Raw genomic sequence first — 27237 nt, forward strand, 5'->3', positions numbered from 1 at the left:
ACGAAGCTTCAATGATCAATTCAATCATGTCATACACAGCTAGTACGAAGTCAAGTGACCTATCTCACTTGTAGAAATGAACATATATGACCCCTCACCAATGTGTTTATATTTTGATTGAATGCTTTTCATTTGGCTTCCATATTTCATACTTTTGATCAAATACAACTCAAATTTTTGAGAAACAATGCCATGAACTTTTTGGATATTTCTTTGACAAATAAAGGTATGCTTGGTAACTGTTTTTTCCCTTTATTTTCTATTTCAAAAAAAAAATCTATTTTTTAGACTAAAAAACTTGTTTGGCAACCAAAAATGGACAGAAAACAAAAAATCAATTTATGAAAGAAACTGAAAACAAACAAAATGCTGTTTTTAGTTTCTAATTTTCAAAAGTCAATAAAAACACGCATTTAATATAATGAATCTATCTCATTTAATGAGTTAGTATTAGAGTTCAAATCCTAGTAATAACATACTATTTTTTTTTTTCTTCAAAAAACTATCTTTTTAATTTCAACTAACCAAACATGTTTTTTATTTCAAAAAAAAATTCATTATATTCCCAAAAACAAATTTTTGAAAATAGAATACAAAAACTGTTACCAAACATAACCTAAGCCTTTGACTTTGGCACCATACATTTTAATATATATTTACTTCACCTTTTCCTAGTTAAACTAGTTTTTGAAGTAAGGCTTTTTTAGCTCTTTCCTCCTTTTTAGAGATAGACATTTGAAGAGCTCTTTTTGAAAAAGAAAAAAAAAATGTGAGTCGATATATAAGCACAAGTCTACGCATGTATCAAGATCAAGCAAGACCATTGACCAATCATTTATGACAAACTTGAAGATCTATTTAGAACAATCAAATGTAGATTTCTAGATGTCACTCACACTTATAACAAGCTAAGCTCATAAATGCACCAAGCCATTAGTACGGAGGTACTAAACCAAACTCAACATGTGATATACACAAAACAAGCGATCAAACTTTTGAGAATTTTCACTTTTTATGGGTTTTTGAATTTTTAAACACACCAAAAACAAAGCAAAAAAAGTAAGATCAAAAAATAAAAACAATGCATACAAAGAGATGCAAGATGCACAAATGCATGAGTATGAAGCAGCTAATGCATGAAGAGTCTTACAATGATCAAAAGAATTAAATTAAGGACCAAAAGAGCATAAGCTCAACCATAGGAACACTTCCTCATCCAAATAGAATGATTGTTTAGAATGAGTATCTCATGAGAAATGAGATGAGATTTGAAAGAATGAGAACTAGAGATGCACATAGACAAGGAGATATGAGTATTAACGACATGCTTAACAACTTACCACTTTCAATCAAATCGGGTTTAGCTTGCAAAGCACAACTTCCAAAAAGCTCAAGTTTCTCTTTTCTTTTAATTCTTTTAAGAGCTTGAAACTTAGAGCAATGAGGTCTAAGATGACCAAAGGCACCATAATGGTGACAAACAATGGGTTTAGGTCCACTAGGCTTTTTAGGGAGGGATCTAGCAACATGGTTATACTCTTTCTTCAACATGGGACATTGAGATCTAGTATGACCAATCACACTGCAATAGTGGCAAGTAGAAACAAACTTAGATCCACTCAAATCCCTAATATAAGACCTAAATGAAGGCTTAGGCTTAATGGCCTTTCTCTCCACTTTTTGGTTTCTTTTATGTGGAGGAATGTACACTGATTTGTCTTTAAAGGTAGAACTCACGATAGGCACAAAATTGGGCAACAAAACATGATTGCAGCAAATATTTTCTTCCTTTTTAACAATAGGTTCAGCAATCAAACACTTGGCATGCATCTTAAGAGATTCATTTTCACATTTAAGATCATCAACAAGTTTGTTAGACAAAACAAGTTTAGCATCCAAGTCCACATTCAAACTCCTTTAGTTTTGCAAGAGAATGTTCAGTAAATTTCTTATACTTTTCAACCAATTTGTTGGATTCATTGAGCTTAGCAATCAAATCATCCTTTTCACAAATAAACTTGCTCAAATTCTCATGAAACTTCTTAGTATTTTTCTTCAAGAGTTTGATATTTGGAATATTAACAACACCCATAAATTCATGTAACATGTCATCATAATCATGAGGATTAACACTCATAGAGACATTTTCACAAACACATGGCATGTTACACTCAACATCATCCAAAACATCCATAGTAGCATACAAAGCACTATCCATAACAATAAACACAAGGGGTCAAGAAACACACTTAGGTAATGAAACCAAAACAAGCGTACTTGCTCTGATACCAATTGAAAGCTCAGATTTGTGCTAAGACCAAAGAGCTTGTTTAGACCCAGGGGTCAAGGATCACACTTAGGTAATGAAACCAAAACAAGCGTATCACACTATCCATGACAATGAACACAAAGGGTCAAGGAAAACACTTAGGTAATGAAACCAAAACAAGCATACCTGCTCTGATACCAATTGAAAGCTCAGATTTGTGCTAAAACCAAAAAGCTTGTTTAGACCCCAGAGGTCAAGGATCACACGTAGGTAATGAAACCAAAACAAGCGTACCTGCTCTAACACCAATTGAAAGCTCAGATTTGTGCTAAAACCAAAGAGCTTGTTTAGACCCCCAAATGAAAATTACGATTAGATTGCTTTTACTCTAACTTAAATTAAGTGCGGAACAATAGTAAATAATTGCAATGAACCGATAACTCTACCCTAAGCCATATTCATCCATCATCAACAATAAAATGAAAGCTTAAAGAGTAGGGAAGAGAGATACGAATACAAGATAACACTGAGGCATGTTATCGAAGATGAAATCGAAGAACTAGATGAAAAACCTTTCTATGACTCTCCAAGTTGAAATCAATTCACTAGTGAATAAAGTTAGAGTACACGAACAACAAAAGACCCTTCAAGCCTAGTCTAACCCATATACTTAAGCCCTCCAAGCTCCTACTACCAACTAACATCTTGGAGTCTTATCTTCTCTAGCTTTTCGGATCCCGCAATTTAGCCCAATTGCATCCACCAATGAATGACTCCTTGCATGACTCTTCATCTTCCAATCATGTGCTCTACATGTGGCTTTTTCGCGAGTTGCTTTTTGCGAGCTACTCGCGAACCAGTCGCGAAATCCACCTATTCATCTTTTGAAGCTTGATTCATCACTGATCTCTCACACTCATCCCTTACAATTAAACCCACATACATACAAGGAAAATGATTGAAGAAATTATAATCAAATTTGAGACGGAATTAAAGCCAACACAATATAGTTGGAAATCACAACTTTACACATGTCATGCTTTGAAATACATAAATCTAGCATGAATGCAAGGAGTACACCTAGGTACTTACTCATATGAAGAACAAGCATCAAGCCAAAGCCAAGGACAAGATCACCATGTCACCAAGAAGATGTACTGCATATGACCATGTCTAATGCAAAGGTCAATTGGCGTAGGTCAAACATAAGGTTAAAGCTACAATGCAAATGAATGAATCACTCACTTACACTATAAACAATCTCCACAACGATTTCAAGCCACACCAGTTTTTTTTTTTTCTAATAATAAAATAGTTGAGGGAAGGGAAATTTGAACTCTGGACGTCTACCACACTAGTCTTTATCACAAGACAAAAAAGTCACTCGGACATTTTGTAGAACACACCACATCAAGTACAACACACTAGTAAGCGAAGGATCACCCATGATTCTTGCCAAAATTACACACAATTTTCCTTCATGGCAGCAAAAGGTAACAAGCCCCATGAATTGAAACCAGGGGGGGCGATTTCGTACCGTACCGGCCGGTACCGGCCGGTACATACCGTACCGGCCAGTACCCCGGAACAGGTACACCCCCCATACCGTACCGGTAAAAATACCGGGTGTACCGGCCTTGTACCGGCTGTATCGGACGATTTCGGCCGTATCGGCCGGTAAAGGAATACCGGTCCGAAACGTGTTCTGGGTTTTTTTTTTTTTTTTTTTTTTTGTAATTAGGGATTTTTTTTAAGGGCAGGATAGTAATTTTGGCTTACCCTAAAATCTTCCCTATCTGTTTCCGCAGCCTCCATTTCTCTTCTTCGCTTTTCTTCTCTGTTTCTCTTCTCCAGTTTCTCTTCTCACTTCTCTCCCTCTCTGCGTCTCACTCTCAACTCTCAAGTCTCAAGTCTCAACAAAATTTATTTTAAAGTTCTCACTTCTCTCACTCTCTGCTCCGGTTTCTCTTCTCCTTCACTCTCGCATTCTCACTTCTCTCCCTCTCCGCATCTCACTCTCAAGTCTCAACAAATTGCTTTTACAGTTCTCACTCTCTGCATCGAGGTCCTTGGCCGGAAGTTGGAAGAGTGTCGTGACTGCCGTCGAAACTGGTATATGTGTGTTTTTTATTTTTTATTTTTATATGATTTTGATTTCAGAATTTTTTTTTTTTTTTTTTGGTTTTTAATGCATGTGAATGACATAATGTATAAAAATCTATTTGTTTTTTTTTTTTCATAATCTGCTTGAATTTTTTTTTTCTCAGCTGCTCTGGGTCTCTCGGCTAGTCTGTTCTCTATTGGCTCTGTTTCTCAGCTTCAGGTATAAACTTTAATTTTTTTTAGTGGAATTATATTTATGTGGAATAGAGATTCTGATAATGTTTGTTATTTACTGTGAATTGGGTTACTGTGAATTGGGTTACTGTGATAAATAACAAATTGTTTACTGTGTTCATGAATTGGGTTGCTGTGATAAATAACAAATTGTTTACTGTGTTCATGAATTGGGTTGTTGTGTTCATGAATTGTTATTTCATTCTTGATTTTGGTTAGCTTGAGATATTGGGATAGTAATAATAATTTATAACTTAGTATTATTATTAATAAAAAGATAACTTAGAATTATTAAAAAATAATTGATGGTATATATGCAGTGTGAATTATGACTGAAAATCAATCAAGTGTAGCGTCTGGCCCGATTGTAAGATCCGAGGATCCAGCATGGGCTTATGGCCGTGCTGTGCCGGATGCGAGGAATAACACTCAATGTATTTTTTGTTCTAAAATGATAAGGGGGGGAGGAATTACTAGGCTCAAGCATCATTTAGCTGGGATTAAGGGTGATGTTGAAGCATGTAAAAAAGTATCTGAAGATGTAAAATGGCAAATGAAACAGTTGCTTGAAGATTTAAAGAAAAGTAAAAAGAAAAAAAGAAGAATTAGTAAACAAATTGCAAATCCTTATGATTTAGAGGAGGAGGAGGAGGATGATGATGATCATGATGAAGGTAATAATGATAATGAGAGAGGGGGTTCAAAGAGTCATTCATCAGTTAGTAACTATAACACCAAAGGGAAAGAAAAAGTTGGAGAAAGGTCCAACATTAAATCATTTTTTGCTCCAAGAACAATTCCTGGTTCTCAACCATCCATAAAGTCTTCTTTGGCTTCAAAGCAAATGGTTGAGAAGGCAAGAATGAATTTTGCAAGGTGGTGGTACCATGCTAATATCCCTTTCCATGCAGCCCGCTCTGTGTATTATCAAGAAGCTATAGATAGTATAGTAGCTATTGGGCCTGGTTTTAAGGGACCTTCTTATCATGACTTGAGGGGTCCTTTATTACAAAAACATGTGGGTGAAATGAATGATTATCTCTTAGATGTGAAAAATGATTGGAAAGTTTATGGATGTTCAATAATGTCAGATGGGTGGAAATATCAAAGGAACACTCCAATCATTAATTTTTTAGTGTTTTGTCCAAGAGGTACTATGTTTCTTAAATCCCTTGATGTGTCAGGCCTAACAAGGGATGCAGATACATTGTTTAAGTTGTTTGATAAAGTTGTTCAAGAAGTTGGGGTTGAGAACATTGTGCAGTTCGTTACAGATAATGATTCGCTACAAGTCTCTGAGGAAAGAAGCTAATGCAGAAATATGGGTCATTCTATTGGTCTCCTTGTGCAGCCCATTGCATTGATTTAATGTTGGAGAATTTTTCAGATAGGAGATACTTTCCTATCATTCATGAAACCATTCAAAAGGCTAAAAAGATTACCAAATTCATATACAACCATGGCAAGGTTTTATCTTTGATGAGAAGTGACTTCACTAATGGTAGGGATTTGGTTCGTCCAGCCGTCACAAGGTTTGCAACTGAGTTTTTAAGTCTTCAATGCTTGAGTAAGTTTAAGAAAGAACTTAGGCAAATGTTTACTTGTGATCAATGGGTTGAATCTCGATATGCTAGAGATGTCATGGGAAAGGAGGTGGCTGCACTTGTTTTGGAAGATAAAGAGTTTTGGTCACAATGTCAACAAATAGTGAAGATTAGTGAGCCTTTGGTTAGAGTACTTCGTCTTGTAGATGGGGATGAAAAACCATCAATGGGATACTTGTACGAGGCAATGGATAAAGCAAAGGAGAATATAAAAGCAAGGTTGAAGAATAAAATTTCTGCATATATACCATTTACTAGTGTCATTGATGCTAGGTGGGATAAACAACTCCATAGTCCATTACATGCGCAGTTGTTATCTTAATCCTGGAATTTTCTTTAGGCCTTCGTTTAAGAAGCAAAAAGAAATTACAAAAGGCCTACTTAGTACCATTACAAGGTTGGTTCCTGATCCTGATGAGCAAGATACTCTTAGTTCTCAAATTGAAGCATACAAAAAGGCTTTAGGTGACTTTGGAATGCCTATGGCAATCCGTCAACGTGAAAAACTAAATCCAGGTATACTATATATATATATGTATTTCATTTGAAAGTTTGGAATTTGCTTTGTACTAAATTAATACTTTCTTTTATTTTTGGAAGTTGCTTGGTGGGAGCAATTTGGAAATGACACTCCAGAATTACAAAATTTTGCAATTCGAGTGCTAAGTCAGTGTTGTAGTGCAACTGGTTGTGAAAGAGCTTGGAGCACATTTGAGTTTATCCATTCCAAGAGGAGAAATAGGCTTGAGCATAAACGTTTGAATGACTTAGTATTTGTTCGTTATAATTTATTGTTACGAGAAAGGTATGTTTTTAAATATATTTAAATTTTATTTTGAATGATTAGAAAATGTCATTAATGTATGATATTGATTTTGGTAGGAACATTAGAAGGACAAAGGATTACTTGGATCCAATAAGCCTTGATAATATTGATTTGATGGATGATTGGGTAGTTGAAGATTCTGAATTTTTGTTACTAACTGAGGAAGATGTGAATTGGGCTAGCATTGAAGAGCCATTAGCAACAATGAATTTGGAAGATAATGATAATGATGATGATGATGTTGTTGTTCTTGATGAGGATGATGGTGATGATGATGTTGTGTTGACAAATGCTAATACTCATGTATATTATGGTCCTGATGTAGATCCTTTTGATGGATGGGAGTAGATGATTTTATGTAATTTGTATTAAATTTGTGTCAACTTAATTATTTGTATTATTTATTTTCTTTGTAAGCAATGAACAATTAAGTTTTTTGTTTTTTATATTGTGTTTTTTTTTTTCTTTGTAAGTTTGTATGCAATGAACAATTGAAGTAATGTTTTATTGTAAACATGGATTTTTGAGGTAATTTTTTATGGTAAATAGAGATTTTGTGTATGTGTGTGTATATATATATATATATATATATTAAATATATAAAATAGCGGTAAACCCGAAACGGTACACCGGTATTGACCGGTATCCGAAATATACCGTACCGGTGGCCAAACCGGTACAGCCTCCGGTACGGTATTGACTTCCTTGATTGAAACCCAATTGATTAGACAAATTGAAAGAATTTAAGTAAAATCCGACTTTTTTCTAAAAAATTCGCAAACCCCATGTCCTAGAATGAAACTAGATGCAATAGAAGATTAAAATGCATGGGGGAGAGGGAGATTACCTCAATGAAGTATATGGAGATGAATGAAATCAACTATGCTTAAAGAATCTTGAGTTTTGAAAAATTGGGTGAGAGAGAGAGAGGTTTCAATCTGCCTAGTGTTTTGAAAGCCAGAGGCGAATGTCATGAAAAACACAACTATAATAGACATGGGGTTCTCGGTGAACTGGTGTTTTTCCATAGTTAGATGAGAAAATTATGTTTGCCCATTTGAAATTATCGGTTCTAACGAGAACTCTCTAATTGACCAAAGAGGAATGACACTCCTACACATAACACATGCAACAATCAAACACCCTCTTTCTCATGAACACAACATTTGAAAATTAGCACATTAAAGGGAAGACATTTTTTTTGTTCTTTTACAAAGAGAATAGCATAAAAAAAAAGGAGAGTTAAGCAAGTGTATTTGAATTTGAAACAAAAGAAATGACTAAAATTTACACTTAGAACTTGCATGAATCAATAACTTAGCAAGTTCAAAACTTTAAATTTGTGTGGAGGCAAGGTTATATCTGCATGTATATGAAAGCAAGCCTGGTTATTTACTTCTATACATAGACAAGTGAGAATTTCATTCAAACCTTTTTCTCTTTAGAGTTTCTAGTGTTCAGACCAAAACTCATAAGATAGAGACATTAGTCACATGAGTGATTGCCCGTCAAACATGTTGTAAAATAGCAAAAGCTCAAATTACCAAGATTGATTGTGAAAATATTTTAGGCTTGTGAAAGATCTCCAAACTAACAATAGGAACGAAGAAAATTAATCCAAAAGAAAATAGACACAAAACACCAAGAATTTACATGGTTCAGCAATAGCGTACATCCACGGGTGACGATGAACAAACTTCACTATAACAAATTTGGGATAATACAAATTGGTGTAGAGGCACTCACACAAACCAAAATCCCAAATCCCAAATACACCCAAATAGCTCCCACTTACAAATACAAAATCAAAGAACCAAAGGTTCACAAATATCAAATACGAATACCAAATACCAAATGCGAATTTCACACAAACCAAAAAGAGAGCCACAAATCAAATCCAAAAGTTGCAACACCCCAAGAGAGAGCAAATCACCAAACCGTAGAACCAAGCAGCAACAAACCTCTCACACTATTCCAAATTGCAACCCACAAATATCAAAGAACCAAACAAAAGAAAGCCTCATTTTCTCATACTATACGTGCAAGTTAGATTTGAACTTATATAGGAGAATAAAATAAGTTATCTAACAGTATAGCAACATGAAAAAGCTTGAAAAGATGCTAGCTTTGACATTACACTAGAAAAAGAAGAAGAAAGTGATAGTAAGAACTTAAAGGACACAAGATGTACATGGAAAACCCTAGAGAAGGGATGAAAAACCACGGTTTGAGCAAGAATGGAATGTTCTTGCTCTGCTCAGGTTATATTATATGTGAAAAGAGGTCACTCTTGTACAATAATGGTGTTAATTTTTTCTTACCTTATTAACTTTCTACTCTCTTATCTATATCTACCTAGGTTCTTGCCTAAAACTACAGTTGCATATCCTTCTTATAATCTAAGGAATATGGCTGAGTACAAAGACAGATATCATGGCATTATTTCTCTACTTTGGGCTCTTTCACAGCTGTGGTATTATTCGCTGACTAGAGGATAGGAATTGCGCCAACGTGGCACTGGGTCGCAAGGGTAGGTGACTTTGCCACTGCTTGGGAAACAAGTCCTGGACATTGAGAGGGACATCAAGAGTATTGTGATTGATACACGTGTCTCTGAGGTGGTCCAACATGCATTCAACCAATAAAGGGTGTCCTCATAGCTTCTAACCTTAGATAGTCACTATCTCCCTTTTTGGGAATACTTGAGTACCATGTCAGGTGCATATCTTACTTCCTTCCCAAGGCAGTCGTGCCTTTAGCACATACCAAGAACGGAATTCCTTAGCCAACGCTTCCTCTTCCTTTGTTCACAGTCGTTCCACATGTAAGGTCTAGATTCAACCACATGTGCATTCTCCCACACCTTAGTAGTGTTGTGTACATTATCCCCCTGACTGTCAATGGTGTTTAATGCAAAGGCCTTTGACAATCACATTGGTTCAGCCATTAACACTCTAGTAATCATGCCTTGTGACGTTTGAACATGGACACATGGCTCACAGGGGTGCTTCTAGCCGTTTTGGCGTCTCTTCATTTCTTGCATTTTGGCAAACAGGCATTACTCCTCATAAATGCCATGTCTCTTTACTTAACTGCAGTTGAGGATTTAAATAGGGAATGTTTCTTCTTCAATCTTCATTCCCCTTGTATCTTTCTAATTCTCTCAAAGAACCTTAACCTCCATGAACAAAAATGTCAAACCCTTCTTCCGCTAGTTCCAACTCCTTAAAGCGCCCTTTGGGCTCCTCTGAGAGTGTCTCCAGTGACCACATTCCTTCCCCACCACTAAGCTCTGTGCATCCCTTTCTCTCTTTTCCTATACACCCTTTGCCTCCTCAAGTCTTCATTCCCGAGGAAGTCACTCCCTTCAACTAGAGCGATGAAGAAGAAAAGGATTCAGAGGAATTTTGACTGAGGGCTGAAGAGGAGGCTAAGGATGCAACGACTGTTGCATTCATGGGTGCCCCCATTAGGCGCTAAAGAAGGCAAAGGCTCTCCCAATCAGGTTCAGAATCTAGTCCTTCAAAGCTTTTTGATCCTAAGGAGTCAAACTCTTCTAACAGCCCCTTTGAAGGCTCTTCTGATGGCTCTAGCTCAGGGGAGGAAGAAAAGGAGATGGAGTATCAGGCTCCATATTATTCCTAAGAGGACTTTGGGGATGACACGGATGTGCGCCACGGTCTCCTTAATCTGCTCACCATTAATCCTACAATTCTCTTTTCTTTTTTCTTTTTTTGTTGTTGTGTTTTTGTATTTAGAAAAGAGGTGATAGGCCATAAGGGCTAAATCATGTAAATCGCTCTTTCTAATTTTGTAAAAAAAAAATTTAACAAAAATATATGAAAGAAAGAGAAAGTTTATTTTATTACATGTTTACTATTTTCATTTATGTTATGCTTTATGTTTATTTTATCACATATAAAATTCCTACACAAAGACATAAAAGGTAAACGTGTCAGTTAACAAAATATGAAATGCAGCAAAATTAAATTGAATTTGTTGGTGAAGGGTCACAACTTTGCACTTTGTCTGTGACGACGGTTTCCTTGATTTCAGCACCATCAACTACCCTTTCTTTTCAGAGATTCAATTTTTTCCCTATGTTGACATGTGTCAAATTTGAAAAGATATCTCACTTTTGAACCAGTCTCTTTTGGAGGGAAAAATATTAGCTCCCCAAAGTATAAAAGGAAAAGAAATATATTTCCCTTCCTTAATTCTCTCTTTTTCTATTATCTTCTGCTTCTTCTACTTCTTCTTCAACTCGAAACCCAGAATTCTTTTTAAACAACAAATCATGGGTGTAAAATGTGGTTTGAGATCTAGTTCTACCAAATTTTCAAAACCTACACCTTTAAAAAGTAACAAACCCCTTCTAGGAGGAGATGAGAATCCTTTCATAGAGGAACAATGGATTATCCCTCCCTTCTTCGAAGACTACCCGTTTGATAAAAGTTTTGATTAGGATTCAACCCGTTGTTCTGAAGACCCTTCCTACATGGCATGTGGGGAACTCGATGATCTTTTGACCATGGATTTGAAGTTAAAGCTATTAGGATGTGCCCTTAAATCCTATTGTATAATTTTATATACGACATTATGTATGACTTAATGTTGTGATTAATAAAGTTGTTTTATTATTATCTAAAAATAATGGTAACATGAATATTAGGACATTATCATAAAAGTCTCGATTGGGATTCAACCCCCTGTTCTGAAGACCCTTCCTACATGGCCTGTGGGGAACTCAATGATCTTCCGACCATGGATCTGAAGTTAAAGCTATTAAGATGTGTGCCCTTAAATCCTATTATATAATGCTATGTACAACATTATGTATGACTTAATGTTATGATTAATAAAGTTGTTTTATTATTATTTAAAAATAATTGTAACATGAATATTGAGACATTATCATATAATCCACGAGATGCATAGTATGTGATCTATGTGATTTAGTCACAGAAGATATTGATCACAAGTTCTTTGTAAACTCAGAATTTTAGTTTGTAGTCGGTGATGAAATTGGGCATTTCATTTGCGAAGACTAAAATATATCAACTAAAATTATTTGTCTTAATCATGGAAATGGAGATTTCTAATTGGTATGTTGATATGTTTTAAGAGTTAAAACATATTAAACTAGACCGCTGTGAGATTTATTATTCTCCTAACGACTGTCAAATGAATAAAAAACTCACGACTTATATTTACATGAACTCTTAATCCTAAGAGGATAATGAAGTTGATCATGAGGTATAGGTTACTTTATTATATCAGGAGTGAAATCTAAAATAACGATCAAAACATCAGTATGTTGGGTAGTCACATTTAGTGTTGATGGAACATATATTCTCAAGATGGAATTCATAGTCTCTTAACAGAGGTATAAAATATTGAGATAAGTTTAATGAGTTTGGTTATTCAGAGTATTAGGCCTAACCACTTCAGTAAGGAGTTACTAAAGTATATATTTATGAAATTGGATTTCATAAATATATGATGAATAACTTAGAGGATTAAACTGGGTACTCAAGGAATTAAGATGTAGCAATCTTCAAAGTGGCAGTCTACTTTCATGACTTTGTATTACTACGAATATTTTATGAATGGGTTGCATCTATAATAAAGTCTTGAGATATAATTTATAAATAAGGCCTACAGTGCAAGTATATTTATATAGTGGTATTAAATATAGTTAACCGTAACTTTGGACTTGTCAAGAGTTAACAAAAAAGCCCAAGACCCATTAGAGCTAGTGTCTTATTGGTCCATTTTGATACCACTCCAAGCCACACACTTAAGCCCAATTGGAAAGGCCCTAAAGGCCAGCCCAATTAGATGATCAGTTAGATACAAAGGGAGAAACATATAGAATTTTATGTAAGAGAGACACTATTGTGAAATGGTGTGTATGTGAGTGTAAGTCACTCTATCATTCTCCTTTTGAAAAACTGATTGAGAGACCACACTTCTTGGGCGTTAGTGGAATTGGAGTGAAGATTAAAAGTATTCTCAAGTGCTTCTGATCTTTGTTTATGAAATTCACCGCTTCAAGGTACGCTCTTTTGTTCTTAAATTCTAAAATTTACATAGTACATTTTATCAATTACGAATGAAGTAGATCCATTTATTTTTCACTGCGTATATTTTGTATGAGATACAAACTATGATTAATCCAACAAAAGCATATTCCTAGGCTTGGCACCTGTAGAGGAGAATTTGCTCCCACGGTAGATGTGGTTTGAAATCCCACACTTCTGTTTCCAGAGGTTGGAAAAGTTGGTGTCGAAGGGTGTTGGCTCATCCTCCTTTCATGGACATCTTACAGAGAGTGAAACTTATGGACACCATTCTTGTGTTTTCTAGTCTGGAGATCAGCAATGATAGTGAAAGTCTTCTTTCTCTCCTATATCGATGAAATCCCACTACTCAAACCTTCTTCACAGGGTGTCAAGAAATCTCTTCATCTTTAGAAGATTTTTATGAAATATTGAGACTTCCCTTGTTCGGAGATGGTGAAGTAGTCAACGTTTCTTTATCTCGTGATGTGTGAAGTTTCTTGAAGATGCAGTGAAGAAAATTCTAAAGAAACTAGTCTGGAAGGCAGCAAGAAGAGGGAAAGCCCCCAGCAAAGAAGTACCAGAAGATACTAGTGTTGGCAGAGACAAGGGCTCTAGGGCCAACTTCTAGGGATAGATCAGGTACTTTTGGAAAGAATTTGCTAATGGCAAGGATGAGAAAGCCAATGGAGACTCCCTGAAGGAAGGCACCGACTTTGTTGTTGGAGAAGGTAACTCTAGCTCTTATGAACTTGAAGCCTTTATTGCCTTTTTACTTTCCCGCTATTTGTTTAAGGGATATCTCCACGAGAAGATTCTGAGGAGATATTTTCCTCTAGCTGTTAAACTAGCCAAAGGACAATCATTTCCCCTTGCTCCTTATTTTTTAAGAACTTTGTATTCTCACCTAGATCATTTTGCCCTTGATTTACAATGTTCATGGGGTAGATTTCAAGTAGAAACTTTTGTACCTATTGCTTTTGAACAAATATGGTTATTGGAACACTTTAGGAATTATGCTCCTATCCCTAAAGTGTTAAGCTCTTAAGAAACCTCTGCCATCACCCCAAGGCCTTCAATGCTCTTAGCATTGGAACAAAATGGTAGTGTCCTCAAACAATTTCCTTAGCAAAGTATTGGATGACCTTACTGATTAGACAGCCAGACCTTACTCTGTCCTAGAGGGTGGACCTCCCCCATTATTCACGTCTTTAGGAAATATTTATGTTTCTCGTTACAGAGACACCCCTTCGTCTAAGGAAGAACTTTCTTTTGTTGCTTATGCTTTTCCTTCTCACCTTTAGGCACACTTTTCAAGATGATTATGAAACTCTAGCTTATAATCCCCATAGGTTTTCCAGCCAATTTGGTTTTGACCAAGGCATACTGGGACACCTCTCTACTTTAGCTTTACCCACTGTAGTGGCCTCCTTAGCTTTTAAAAGAGAGAATCTCATCAAAATATGGTGTTAAGCCCTGAAATCCCCTTTACTTGCCCCACTAGAACCGTACTACCTTCACCCAGGTTCAAGTCATGGTGGTCTAACATTAGAGAACATGTTTGGAATTTTGGGGAAAGTGGTGCCCAACAAGTGGATGTCCCACTTATTTTTCAGGGTGATTTGACTTTAAACCTCCTTCCTAAAGCCACACTTTTAGTCACTAAGAGGAAGAAGAATGTAAAAACTCCTTCTAGCAAGAAGCCCAAGGTACATCTTCTTCTCTATAGTGGTTAGCTCTTGTAATATCTCCTCTGATCAATAGCATAAGTAACTTTTCTTCCTTTCTCTCTTTTCGACCTTTGATAGGCAACCGAATCTTTTTCCCAAGCTCAACCCAAAGCAAAAGTCACTTCTCTAACCCCAGAGGTTTTTGTGCAGGAAATGACTTCTAATGAGGAAAAAGAATCTAATGCTAAAAGGGAGGATTCAAATCGGGTGTATGCTAAAAATCCTCAGGAGAAAGAAGATGTAGCTGGAGCTACTTCCAAAGATCAGGAGAGTGAAAGCACCCAGACAAAATTTGATCAATTGCTTTCATTGGTTTCTCTTTTTTTGAAAGCAACCTGTTCTCAACTGCTCTCAAAATATCCCAAAACCATGAAGGATACCAGCAAATGGACCTTGTCACTTAGGGGCTTTCTCTAACAGCAAATTAGGTCTATCATATCCCAACTGCAATCAAAGGCTAAAGAGGGTTGTCTAGCTCTTCCCCTTGACGATTTCTATTCCACACTGAGTGAGACTGAGGGCCTAAGTGTCTATGTCAGCTGGTTAAAAAGCCATGTCACTGCATTGAGGGACTTAAAGGGACCTTCTGTTCATCCTTCCTTGTCCTCACTTCGCGAGTTGAGAGTTAAAGAAAACTCTTGCATCGATAAAGCAAAGGAAACAGAATCCGCCTTACAGGTACGTAGCACTTCAATCACTCAGCTCTACGAATCTATCAACAGACTTCAAGTGGAATTAACATCCCAGTAAGAAGCAAGTTCTACCCTTCAGACTCAATTAGAAGGTGTCACCGGAGAACATAACTCTTTGAGGAAAGAGATTGACAAGTTGGAAGGCAAGCTAGGAGCTTTAAGCGATCTAGACTTCTCTCTTTAAAATTATAGTTCTCTCACAAACATTATCTAATTTTCAAGTTGTAATATTTTGTGGCCTTGAAAGGCCGTGCGGTTGTATTATAAACTTTACTATGCTTTGTTTCGTTAAGCTATCTAGACTTTGCATATGTATTATGAACAATAGCATATGAAATAGCTAAACATAAGACTTCGTTTATAATAGTATGAGTTTTGTAGAACACAATATCAATTTGACATGATGGCCATAAAAATATGTTTTTGCAAGGTTAAGCATGATGTTTCTTAAGGTGAGCTCCGCTAGTGGAGCTATACACTTTATACCTGCCTAATCTTTTAACCAATACTATCATGTTGGATGTGCTTCTTCTACTATATATGGTCCTTCCCATTTTGGAGAAAACTTGTGTTTAACAACTCCAGCCACTCCTTGCACATGCGGGGCAGTTTTCCAAACAAGTTCTCCCACTTGAAACTTTCTTTCCCAAACTTTGCCTTCATGCCTAGCCTTCATATTAGCCAGGTAAAGGCAGTTATGAGAGGCATCGTTATCACGCATTTCTTCCACAACTTCCAAAGTGTCTTCTCTGGGTATCCCTGCAATCTCTGCTAGCTTCACTGCTAGTCTTACTAAATCTATAGGGATTACAGCCTCTATGCCATAGAGTAGAGAAAAGGGTGATGCTCCTGTAGCTTGTGATTTGGTTGTTCTATGAGCCCACAGAGCTGTAGGAAGCCCCTCTTTCCATCCATTTCCATTCTCCTTAGTCATTTTTTCCAATATCTTTAGTAATCTTTTGTTAAAGATCTCAGCTTAACCATTTCCTTTGGGATAATAGATTGTCGATGTCATGTGAGAAATGGAGTACCATCTGTTAAACGATGCACATCCTTGTTCAGGAATGGTATGCCATTGTCAGAAATAATTTTGTTAGGTACCCCAAAACAACATATTATATTCTCCCTCAAGAAATTAGCGACTGAGCTACCTATTGCCTTCTTCATAGCCACAACTTCTACCCACTTGGTAAATAGCTCAGTGGCTACTAGTACCCATGTACATCCTTCCAAGGGGAGGTTTATAGGTTCTATAAAATCTAGCTTCAGCTGTGGAAAGGATATAGAGCCACAGTTGGATGAAGACTTTGATGGCTGGTGTGTATTTCATCCCCTTGCCTTTGGCATTCTTGATACTTTTTGACAAAGTCTTAAGCATCCTTTTACATTGTGGGCTAATAATATCCCTGGTGTAAAGCCCTTTGCCATAGCTTTCTCCCACCAGGGTGCCCTACTAGCTCTCCTTCATGCAGGTCTGAAAGAACACCATTGACTTCTTTAGTAGGAATACATACCATTCACCTTCCTTGAAAGCTTCTTTTGAATAACTTCACATCCACTACCTTGAACCTTGGTACATGCTTCTTTAACTTCTCTCTTTGTACCCGATCAGTAGGTAATACACCTTATGAAAGGTATCTTAAGTATGGATCCCGCCAATCTTCTTCCACAAATATCATAGTGAAACCTATGCAACAATGTCAATCCCTTCTGCCTTGAGACACACTTCATCATCAAACCTTCTGCTCTCCTAAAAAATAAATCCCTATTGATTCTGAGAAAGTCTTTCATATTTGCTGGTAACTCTAACCCAATGTACTTCCCTTGAATCATTGCTTTCAACAAGGGTTCCCGTCAATCTTAAGGGAAGCACAGCTCATCCTGGACCAAACCAAGTTGTTTCTCCACCCAAAGTGTCATTTTCTCTTTCTTCAGCACAGACATAGTGGCTAGGGTAGCTAGCAAGTTAGCAAGCTTGTTCTCATTCCAATTGACCACCTTGTATTCTATGGAAGCAAAGTGTTCCATAATCCTCTACACTGCAGCTCTGTAAGCAACCAAACTAGGATTCTTTAATCCATAAATTCCTTCAACTTGCTTTATTACCAACTCAGAATCACCAAATATCTTTAACTTTTTTATGCCTAACCTTTTGGCGACCTTTAGCCCTACCAACATGGCCTCATACTCTGCTTCATTATTAGAGCAAGGAAAATGTAGCTTATAAGCAAACGTATATTCCTTCCCTAGTGACCTTAATACCACTTCTATCCCTCCCCTCTTAAACATAGATGAGCCATTGAAATACACTAACCACTCTTGCTCCTCTATCACCAAAACTTCCTATTTGGTAGGTGAAAAATCACTTGTCCCAGGGAAGTTAGCCAATAGATCAGCTACTATTTGGCTTTTAAAGGCGGTTGGTCTTATGCATTTGATATCAACGCATGACATAAGGATGGCCTACTATGCCATTCTCCCCGACAACTGAGGGCAGGTTAAGAGATACTTCACAGGATTGCTCTTGGTCACCAACTACACATGATCCCTAAAAAGTAATGATTGAACATTAACATAGCAAAGGTTAAAAACAAACATACTTTCTCAGCAGTTGAAAATCTTAACTCTGGTCCCTTCATAAGCCTACTAATATAGTACACTGGCTTTTCTATCCCTTCTTGATCCTGAGCTAACAATACTCCCAAGGACTTCTCCGTGTTGGCCATGTACAACAGCAAGGATTTACCAAGTAGAGGGCCACCATTGTGTGAGGATCCGCCAATATTATCTGGATTTTCCTAAATGCTTTTTACCATTGGTCACACCATACAAAAGTCACTCCCTTCTTAGTCTACTCCATAAGAGGTTTCAAGATCTCAACTAGACCTGGAATGAATCTTCTTAAATAAGAAACTTTTCCTACAAAACTTCTCAATTCCTTTAAAGTTGTAGAGGGACTGAGGGCAGTTATTGCTTTGGCCTTTATGGGGTCTAAATCAATCTTTCTGTGATGAACAAGAAATCCTAAAAACTTCACTAAAGATACCCCAAAGTCACATTTGGAAGGATTCATCCTCAAGTTGTGTTCCCTACATCTTTCAAAGACTTGCCTTAAGTACAATAAATGCTCAACAGGATTCTTCGTTTTCACCACAAGATCATCAACATAATCTTCCACCTGCTTATGAAGCATATCATCAAAGATCAAAGTCATAGTTCTTTGGTAAGTAGCACCTGCATTCTTTAACCCAAAAGGAATCACTTTATAGAAGTAGTTCCCAAAAAGTGTTCATAAGGCAATTTTCAGAGCATCTGCTAGGTCCATAAAGATCTGATTGTACCCACTATAGCCATCCATAAAGGAGAAACATTTATGACCAGTTGTTGCATCTACCAAAATATCAACATTAGGAAGTGGGAAAATATCCTTTGGACAAGCTTAATTGAGATCTCGAAAATCCACACAAATTCTTTTCTAACTGCCTTTCTTCTTTATAGGAACAATGTTGGCTAACCAACTTGGACATTCAATCTCCTTAATGAAACCTGCCTTTAAAAGCTTTTTCACCTTAACTTTTATCTTTTCCTCTACATCCAAATGGTATTTCCTTGGTGTTTGCTTTACAAGCTTAGCATTAGGATCCACATATAACTTGTGCGCTACTAGGCTAGGACTCAAACCTGGCATTTCTTGAGAAATCCAAGTAAAAACATCCTTGTATTCCTTCAACAAGGTTATCAGCTTTCTTCTTTCTTCTTCAGAAAAACTCTTGCTAACTTTCACCAATCTTTCATCTTCTTCTCCATCATTCAGATTGATCTCACCAAGTTCTTCTTGCACATTCTTAACAACGTCGTTCATGTACTCATGAGCTTCTTTCACAGGCTCTTCAGCTACATGAACCTCTTCTGGTTGTTGTATCGGATTAAGGAAATTAGACTCGCCATCCTCCTCATCCCCTTCCTTTAACCGTCAAAATTCATATACCACCTAACCATCAAGCCCGATGATTCTTTTTATCTTCGAAGGCTTTTCTGGCTCTACAACTTCACTATCATCTTCTTCCTCCATTTGCAAAGCAATAGGGTTAAAAGGAAGAATTATGTTCTCAAGCTCAGGCTCATACCCTTGATATAAAGCCGCCTCAGCAAAATGGAGCTCTGTTCAATCAAAAGGCATCCTAGTGGCCTCAATGACCACTTGCCTATTCCTCCAAATGGCCTTCACATATTGATGATATGTGGAAGCCACAGTTTTATATGCCTTCAGCCATGGACAGCCTAAGATAATGTGATAGGATATACTCCCCTCTATTACATGCATAAGAATGGGTGCCCGAATTGGCCCAACCCTAAGATCCAAAGACATATGCCCTAGAGTACTCTATTGTAAGGCTCCTATTCTGTGACATGCAGTAGCTCTAGAATGATTCTTTCTCTCGGAATACCCAAGGCATCAAATGTTGGAAGAGGCAGAATATTGATGAATGCACCAGTGTCTATCAAGGCCCTTTTTATTCAACATACTCCCAAAAAGTTAGTGAGATATAAAGGTCTGTCGCCATCAACAACTTGGTTGGCTAGATCTTTACTAGAAAAGGTAACTGAATTTTTTGCCTCTTGGTATGCCACTTGAATCAAACTTCCTTCAACAACTACTACTTTATGATTCCTTTCCATCATCCTGGTCAAAGATTGGGCTGCCTCTATTCTAACCATTGGCCTAAGACCTATTCCTTTAAGAAAGGAATGTATCTTATCTTCCTACTGAATTCTCGTTACCATTTCTTCATCTACCAAAGGTGGAGGTGTTGAGCTGCTGCTAGCCATGTTCTTTGCTTCTTCTTCCATGGGATCCTCACGGCTCATAAAGAAAGTCATTGCTACCTCTAGTTTACGCATTCTTGGGTCAACCCTCTTCCCAGCTTTGATAACCAAATCTCCCTTAGCTACCCTATCATGGAAGGTATTCCTCAAAGCATAACAATCCATAGTATGGTGATCACATCTCTTATGATACCTACAATAAAGTGGATTTTTCTTTTCTTCTTCTGTGGGCTTACATTTGCATTCAGGTAACACCACTACACCATCTTTCAGCCAAACTTCTAGGATGCTATATAACTCTTCAGTGGAAACAGTAGAAGGAGGAGAATTTCCACCTCTCTCCCTCTTCTTACCCTTGACTACTCTCTTAGGCTCCTCTGTCACAGTGACTTCACCTTCTTACCTTCTCTCCTCCAAGGCTGTTTAGGAATACTCACAGCTTATGAAGTCAAACTTTTTAAAGGCTTCCTCACAAACATACTTTTTCTTCTCGAAGCCTCTATAAGCCTCGTGAAGCTGGAAATCTGGGGATTCTCTAAATAAGGTCGACATTCATATAGCATACCGGCGATACAAACATCCACCAGCCTTTCCTCCTCCATAGGGTAATAGCATAGCAAAGAAAGGTCTCTAAACCTACAAATGTACTCCAGAAACCCCTCCGACACCCTTTGCTTTTCATGTTGTAGATCTGACAACGTGAGCTTTTCCTCCAAAGTAAAGAACTTTTTCATGAACTACGTTGCCAAGTCATTCCAACTCAGAACCGATCCTAGTGCAAGACTAGTGTACCAAGTAAAAGCAAGGCCTTCTAAGGACTTAAAGAACTCCCTGGGCCTCAACTCATGGTCATGGGAGTGAGCCATCAGCACATCTACATACCGCCTGATGTGCTCTCTAGCATTCCCTGTCATGTCATCATACTTAGGAAAGATAAGAGGAGTATAGTTAGCAGGATAAGGTCTTCCAGCTATCTCTTCAGGATAAGGAGGCCTGGTATCAACATAAACAGCACTCTTCAACTTCTTAGCTTAAAAAGAAATAGCAAAGATATCCTCCTTGGTCAAATAAAGAGATCCTTGCAGATCTTGAACACCTTGAGAGGCTTGAGGAATGGCTGTCTCCTGACATAGATACTGGAATTCTGCCCACATAGCAGCCTGAGAACGCTAAAGGTCTTCAATGGTAGCCATGATACTCCTGCTCTCATGATGACCAACCTCACAAGAGGACTTTATGCCTTCAAAGTGCATGGATATGTGATCCGTACCTGGTTTTGATCGATGGTTTTCATTCACACCAGTCAATACCCCTATAGCTTTCTTCCTCAAAGGCATGGAGAAAGTAGCAACAAACAGAGGAATACAACCCAACAAAAACACACCTAAAAGGAAACAACTAGAGATCTTTAATGAAGTCGCCAAAAATGTACATGCAAGTTAGATTTAAACTTATATAAGGTAATAAAATAAGTTATCTAACAGTACTTCAACATGAAAAAGCTTGAAAAGATGCTAGCTTTGACATGACACTACAAAAAGAAGAAGAAAGTGATAGTAAGAACATAAAGGACACAAGATGTACGTGGAAAACCCTAGAGAAGGAATGAAAAAAACATAGTTTGAGAAAGAATGGAATGTTCTTGCTCTACTCAGGTTGTATTATGTGTGAAAAGAGGTCACTCTTGTACAATAATGGTGTTTTTCCTTCCTACCTTATCAACTTTCTACTCTCTACTCTAAAATATCTACCTGGGTTCTTGCCTAAAACTACAGCTACATGTCCCTCTTATAATCTAAAGAATATGGATGAATACAAAGACAGGTGTCAAGTCGTCATTTCTTTACTTTGGACCCTTTCACAGCTGTGATATTATTTGCTGACTAAAGGATAGGAATTGTGCCAACGTGGCACTGAGACCCAAGGGTAGGTGACTTTGTCACTGCTTAGGAAACAAGTCCTGGACATTAAAAGAGACATCAAGAGTACTGTGATTGATACACGTGTCTCTGAGGTGGTCCAACATGCATCCAACCAATAAAGGGTATCCTCATAGCTTCTGACTTTAGACAGTCAGTATCTTCCTTTTTGTGAATACTTGAGTACCATGTCAAGTGCATATCTTACTTCCTTCCCTAGGCAGTCACGCCTTTGGCACAGACCAAGAATGGAATCCCTTAGCCAACGCTTCCTCTTCCTTTGCTCACAGCCATTCCATGTCTAAGGTCCAGATTCAACCACATATGCATTCTCCCATGCCTTAGTGGTGTTATGTACACACACCCACACTCTCCAATTTTCCGTAGCAGCACTATGCTTATATAGGAGACTTGAGTTAGCTAGGATATCCAAAACCAAGAAGAACTAGACTTATTTTTCACATGCAAAAGGAGAATCACTCCTATTCCAAATAGAACTCAAAATCAAGTGGTAGACAAGACTTCTATAAGGGCTTGATAACTTCAAACAATAGTAACCCAAAAGGAATAAAATTCTTTTATTTTCCAAATCCAACAAGGAGTCGAACTTCTAATTCAAGCCATATTCTACAAATACTCACACATATGGTCAAACACGGTCAAACTCATTTTCGTATACATATGCAAGCCTAAACTTCAACAACTGCACTAAGCCAATATACAAATGCACAAGGGCGAATCATAATCTTATATGCTTGCACTCTTGTCGAAAGATTTTTTATTTTTTCCATTTACTGTTAATCAAAAGCAAAAACACAGACAAAAAAAAAAAAAAAACCTAAAGCCGTAAACAACTAGCTTAAGGTAAAATGCATGCAAATTCAATGCCTAATGTACAAGTAGGTCCTACAAAAGATGAGAAGAATTTGATCAAGGATGGAACGCCAAACCTCTCAAGTTAGAGAGTCTATCCATACCCAAACAAAAGGAATCTTTCACTTTAGAGGTAAAGGAGCATTACGAGTAGAGGAATTTCTATACAAGACAGAGATATGGATCCAAACTTACCAAACTGTCATGGAACATGAAGCATACAAGATTTTCTTCACAACTTGACCTTGGTAAGTGACAGTGGAAGCATCAGTCCTAGGATCCTTTCTAGAGGCTCTTGAATAGGTTTATTTCCTGGGGATCTTCTTGGGAGAGACGAATTGGACACTTGTGAGGATGAAGCTTAAAAGTTGAAACAGTTTGGTGTCACTGTCTTCTTTCTCTTGATGATAACTCTTGATCATCAGACCAAGACACCAATTAGTTTTTGGTATAGGCGAAAATTAAACCTCAGAACTCTTATTCAACAGTCAGAGATTTTACCAATTTAACTAACTGGAACCCACAAAGAGTATTAAGGAGAGTGTTTTTTTTTTTTTCCATCCTTCTCTTGTGATACAGTTTTTTTGAGAGTTTTTGTGATAAATTTTACCAGCTTTTTTTTTTATTGAGTTTTTGAGAGTTTTTTTTGTTTTTTTTTTTTTTTTTCTAATGATACAATAGTTTGACATAGAAATGCCTTTAAGGTACTAAAAACGAAAGAGCTTTTTGTTTAAATTGAGTTGGTTTTCCACACTCGTGGTCATGTATTTGTACTCCATTTTTTTTTTTCTCACAACTCCTTGGATTCCATCTTCCTCATTATTAGTCTATAACCAATCAACAAATTCTCCAAAGAGATCAAATCTAAACGTCTAGATGGCAAACCTTTTAGCGTAGTTTCTGGCACAAAGGGGCCAAGGAAGCACTGTAAAACAAGATGACTTGAACATCGCATATATGTACTAACTAGTTGATAATTTGTGTAGTAAGCAAGAAAGTTTAACATAATATGAATTTTTTCTATTATTTTTATCTAAATATGAATGTTGATGATTATTTTTAGTTACTAATAGGCATTTATGAATGTGGTTTTAGAATGAACTATATCTTCTAGCATTAGGTGCTTCTTATGATTATTTGTGTATGGAACTATATATATATATATATATTCTACCATTTAAAGAAAATAGGAAGTGTCAAGATTCTAATGAAAATTTTAACTATAGAATAGAATTTAAATTCAATTGAAAATTTTCTATTGAAATAATGATGTATAAAATTATGAAAACTCAAAAGTTTATATATAATACCATATTATGACATAACCAAAAGTCAAATTGTTTTGTTTTATATATATTATAGGTTACCTTCATTTTAAAAATATATATATCATAGATTACCTGAAAATCAAGAAAAAATCATTCTTTTCCCCTTGTTCTAGAAATCAATTTGAAGTTAGCACTTATTTAGATTATAGGGTAGTGTGAGAACATTATTTGGAAGAGTTAATATCTAGAAAAAAAAAAAGTAGGTACTTCTGATCAAAATATATATTACACATTCATATTTTTAAATACTAAAAAACATAGATATTTCACATTTATTTGTGTGAATTGTGCAGGTCTTGGTACAAGCCTTGGAGTACTGTGTCTACCAACTACATGGGTTATATACAAATGGACAAAGAAGAGAAATAAAATCAAGACAAAGAAAAAATTCTTCAAAAAGAATGGTGGTTTATTGTTACAACAACAATTATCTTCCACGGAAAATAATGTTCAAAATATAAGATTGTTCAATTCAAAGGAGCTAGAAAAGGCAACAGATCATTTTTGTGAAAGAAGAATAGTTGGAAAGGGTGGACAAGGTACAGTTTACAAACGAATGTTGAGTGATGGACAAATAAATGCAATTAAAAAGTGCAACATTCTAGATGAAGGTAATCTCAAAAACTTCATTAACGAGATTATCATTCTTTCACAAATCAACCACAGAAATGTGGTTAAGCTACTTGGGTGTTGTTTGGAGACCAAAGTTCCTTTGTTGGTATACGAATTCATCCCAAATGGGGCACTTTTTCAGTACCTCCATGAAGAAAATGAAGAGTTTCCATTAACATGGGGTATGCACTTAAGGATTGCCATAGAAATTGCAGGAGCTCTTTCCTACCTACACTCAGAAGCTTCCTCACCAATTTATCATCGAGATATAAAGTCTACGAACATACTCTTAGATGAAAAATACAGAGCCAAAGTAGCAGATTTTGGGACATCAAAGTCAATGAAGATTGACCAAACTCATGTAACCACCCTAGTTCATGGAACTTTTGGGTACTTGGACCCAGAATACTTCCAAACAAGCCAATTTACAGAAAAGAGTGATGTGTATAGCTTTGGAATAGTCCTTGTTGAGCTTTAAACTGGAGAAAAACGTGTTTCTTCAACAAGGTCGGAAGAAGTTAGAAGTCTATCCACATATTTCATTCTTTCAATGAAACAGAACCATCTCTTTAATATTATTGATGATCGAATCAAGAAAGAAGGTGATAAAGAAGAGATCATCATAGTTGCTAATCTTGCAAAAAGTTGTTTGCACTTGAATGGGAAAAAGCGCCCTACAATGGGGGAGGTCGCAATGGAGTTACAGGGAATTCAAAAAGCTTCTCGTGGTGAACAAAATTGTGAAGAACTTCAGTATGTTAGAAGCAAAGAAATTGATCCTTCATATCCTTGCTCTACATCGTCATAATCCTATTCAGAAAATTGCTTCATTTTGTTCATTGATCGTCCTACCAATATTATCTTTTAAATCACTGTAATTAATAAAATTATTTGCTTTGTAGTAATTTGTTTCATTTTATGTTGTGAGAGAATGGCGGGAGGACCGACGCTCCAAACCACCTGCGGGGAAGTTCACAAGTTTCACCCCACTGACTACCCCAATCGACCAAGTATTAATGCAAATAAAAGATGAAGGAGCCCTAACCTTTCCCTGCAAGGTGAAGGGAGATCCAAACAAGAGGTCAAGGGACAAATATTGCCGCTTCTACCGTGATCACGGCCATAACATAGCTGACTGCTACGACTTAAAGCAACAAATAGAAGCTTTTATTAGACAAGGAAGGCTACAGAGGTTTGTCAACAAGGAAAAAACAGACCCACCACAGGAACAGGCTCCCCGACAGGAGAACGAGCACCCCAGACCACCTATAGGAAATATAAGAATGATCGTAGGAGGTACCGCGATGCTGGGTCGTCAAAAAAGGCCCGTAAGACTTACCTCAGGATGGTTCAGAACATCCAGCTGACGGGTTCCGTACCAAAGATGGTGCAGATCGACAACCCCCTCATCGGGTTTTCGGAAGAAGATGCACGACGTCTTCACCTCTTACATGACAACGCACTCGTCGTTAGCATACAAGCAGGAGACTATACCATGCACCGGGTTCTAGTTGACAACGGCAGCTCGGCTAACATCCTCTACTACCTCGCATTTCAACAGATGGGGATTGGTAGGGAGCAACTAGTTCCAACAAACACTCCACTCGTTGGTTTTGGAGGAATTAGGGTATTCCCCCTTGGTACCATCACTTTGGCCGTAACAGTGGGCGACTATCCCCAGAAAATCACTAAGAGTGTAACGTTCCACGTGGTCGACTACTGGTCTGCTTACAACACCATCATAAGACGGCCTACCCTCAATTCATGGAAGGCTATAACCTCAACCTACCATCTGATGATAAAATTCCCTACTGACTATGGAGTAGGGGAATTGTGAGGAGATCAGATAGTTGCACGCGAGTGTTACGTAGCTATGATGGAAATGGATGACCACCTCCAAGCCATGAACATAGAAGAACATCAAAGAATGACGGAGCCCATTGAAAGACTCAAAGATATACCTCTTGACGATTCCCAACCAGAATGGACAACTAAGATCGGCACCCTTACAAACCCGACGATCCGCCAAGCGCTCTCCACTTTCCTCAAAGAAAACCAGGACATATTCGCTTGGAGCTATGAAGACATGCCAGGAATTGACCCGTTAGTCATGGTACACAGGTTAAATGTGTCGCCTTCCTTTCCACCTGTCCTACAG

The 27237-nt window shown here is 37.2% G+C and overlaps 1 protein-coding gene and 1 pseudogene across 1 annotated transcript; both read left to right on the forward strand.

Moving 5' to 3' along the window:
* Positions 1-25957, forward strand: part of LOC142615460 (wall-associated receptor kinase-like 9) — a 47436-nt pseudogene extending 21479 nt beyond the window's left edge.
* A 467-nt stretch (positions 25958-26424) lies between these two features.
* LOC142616216 (uncharacterized) lies at positions 26425-26916 on the forward strand. The gene has a single exon (XM_075789100.1). It carries the CDS (start codon positions 26425-26427, stop codon positions 26914-26916), a length of 492 nt encoding a protein of 163 aa, XP_075645215.1.
* Positions 26917-27237: the final 321 nt, after the last annotated feature.

Source organism: Castanea sativa, chromosome 11, assembly GCF_040712315.1.
Source record: "Castanea sativa cultivar Marrone di Chiusa Pesio chromosome 11, ASM4071231v1".
NCBI classification, from domain to species: Eukaryota; Viridiplantae; Streptophyta; class Magnoliopsida; order Fagales; family Fagaceae; genus Castanea; species Castanea sativa.

What these genes read in the sequence shown, in the direction of transcription:
- LOC142616216 (XM_075789100.1), top strand. Translation starts at nt 26,425, where the DNA reads ATGGTTCAGAACATCCAGCTGACGGGTTCCGTACCAAAGATGGTGCAG.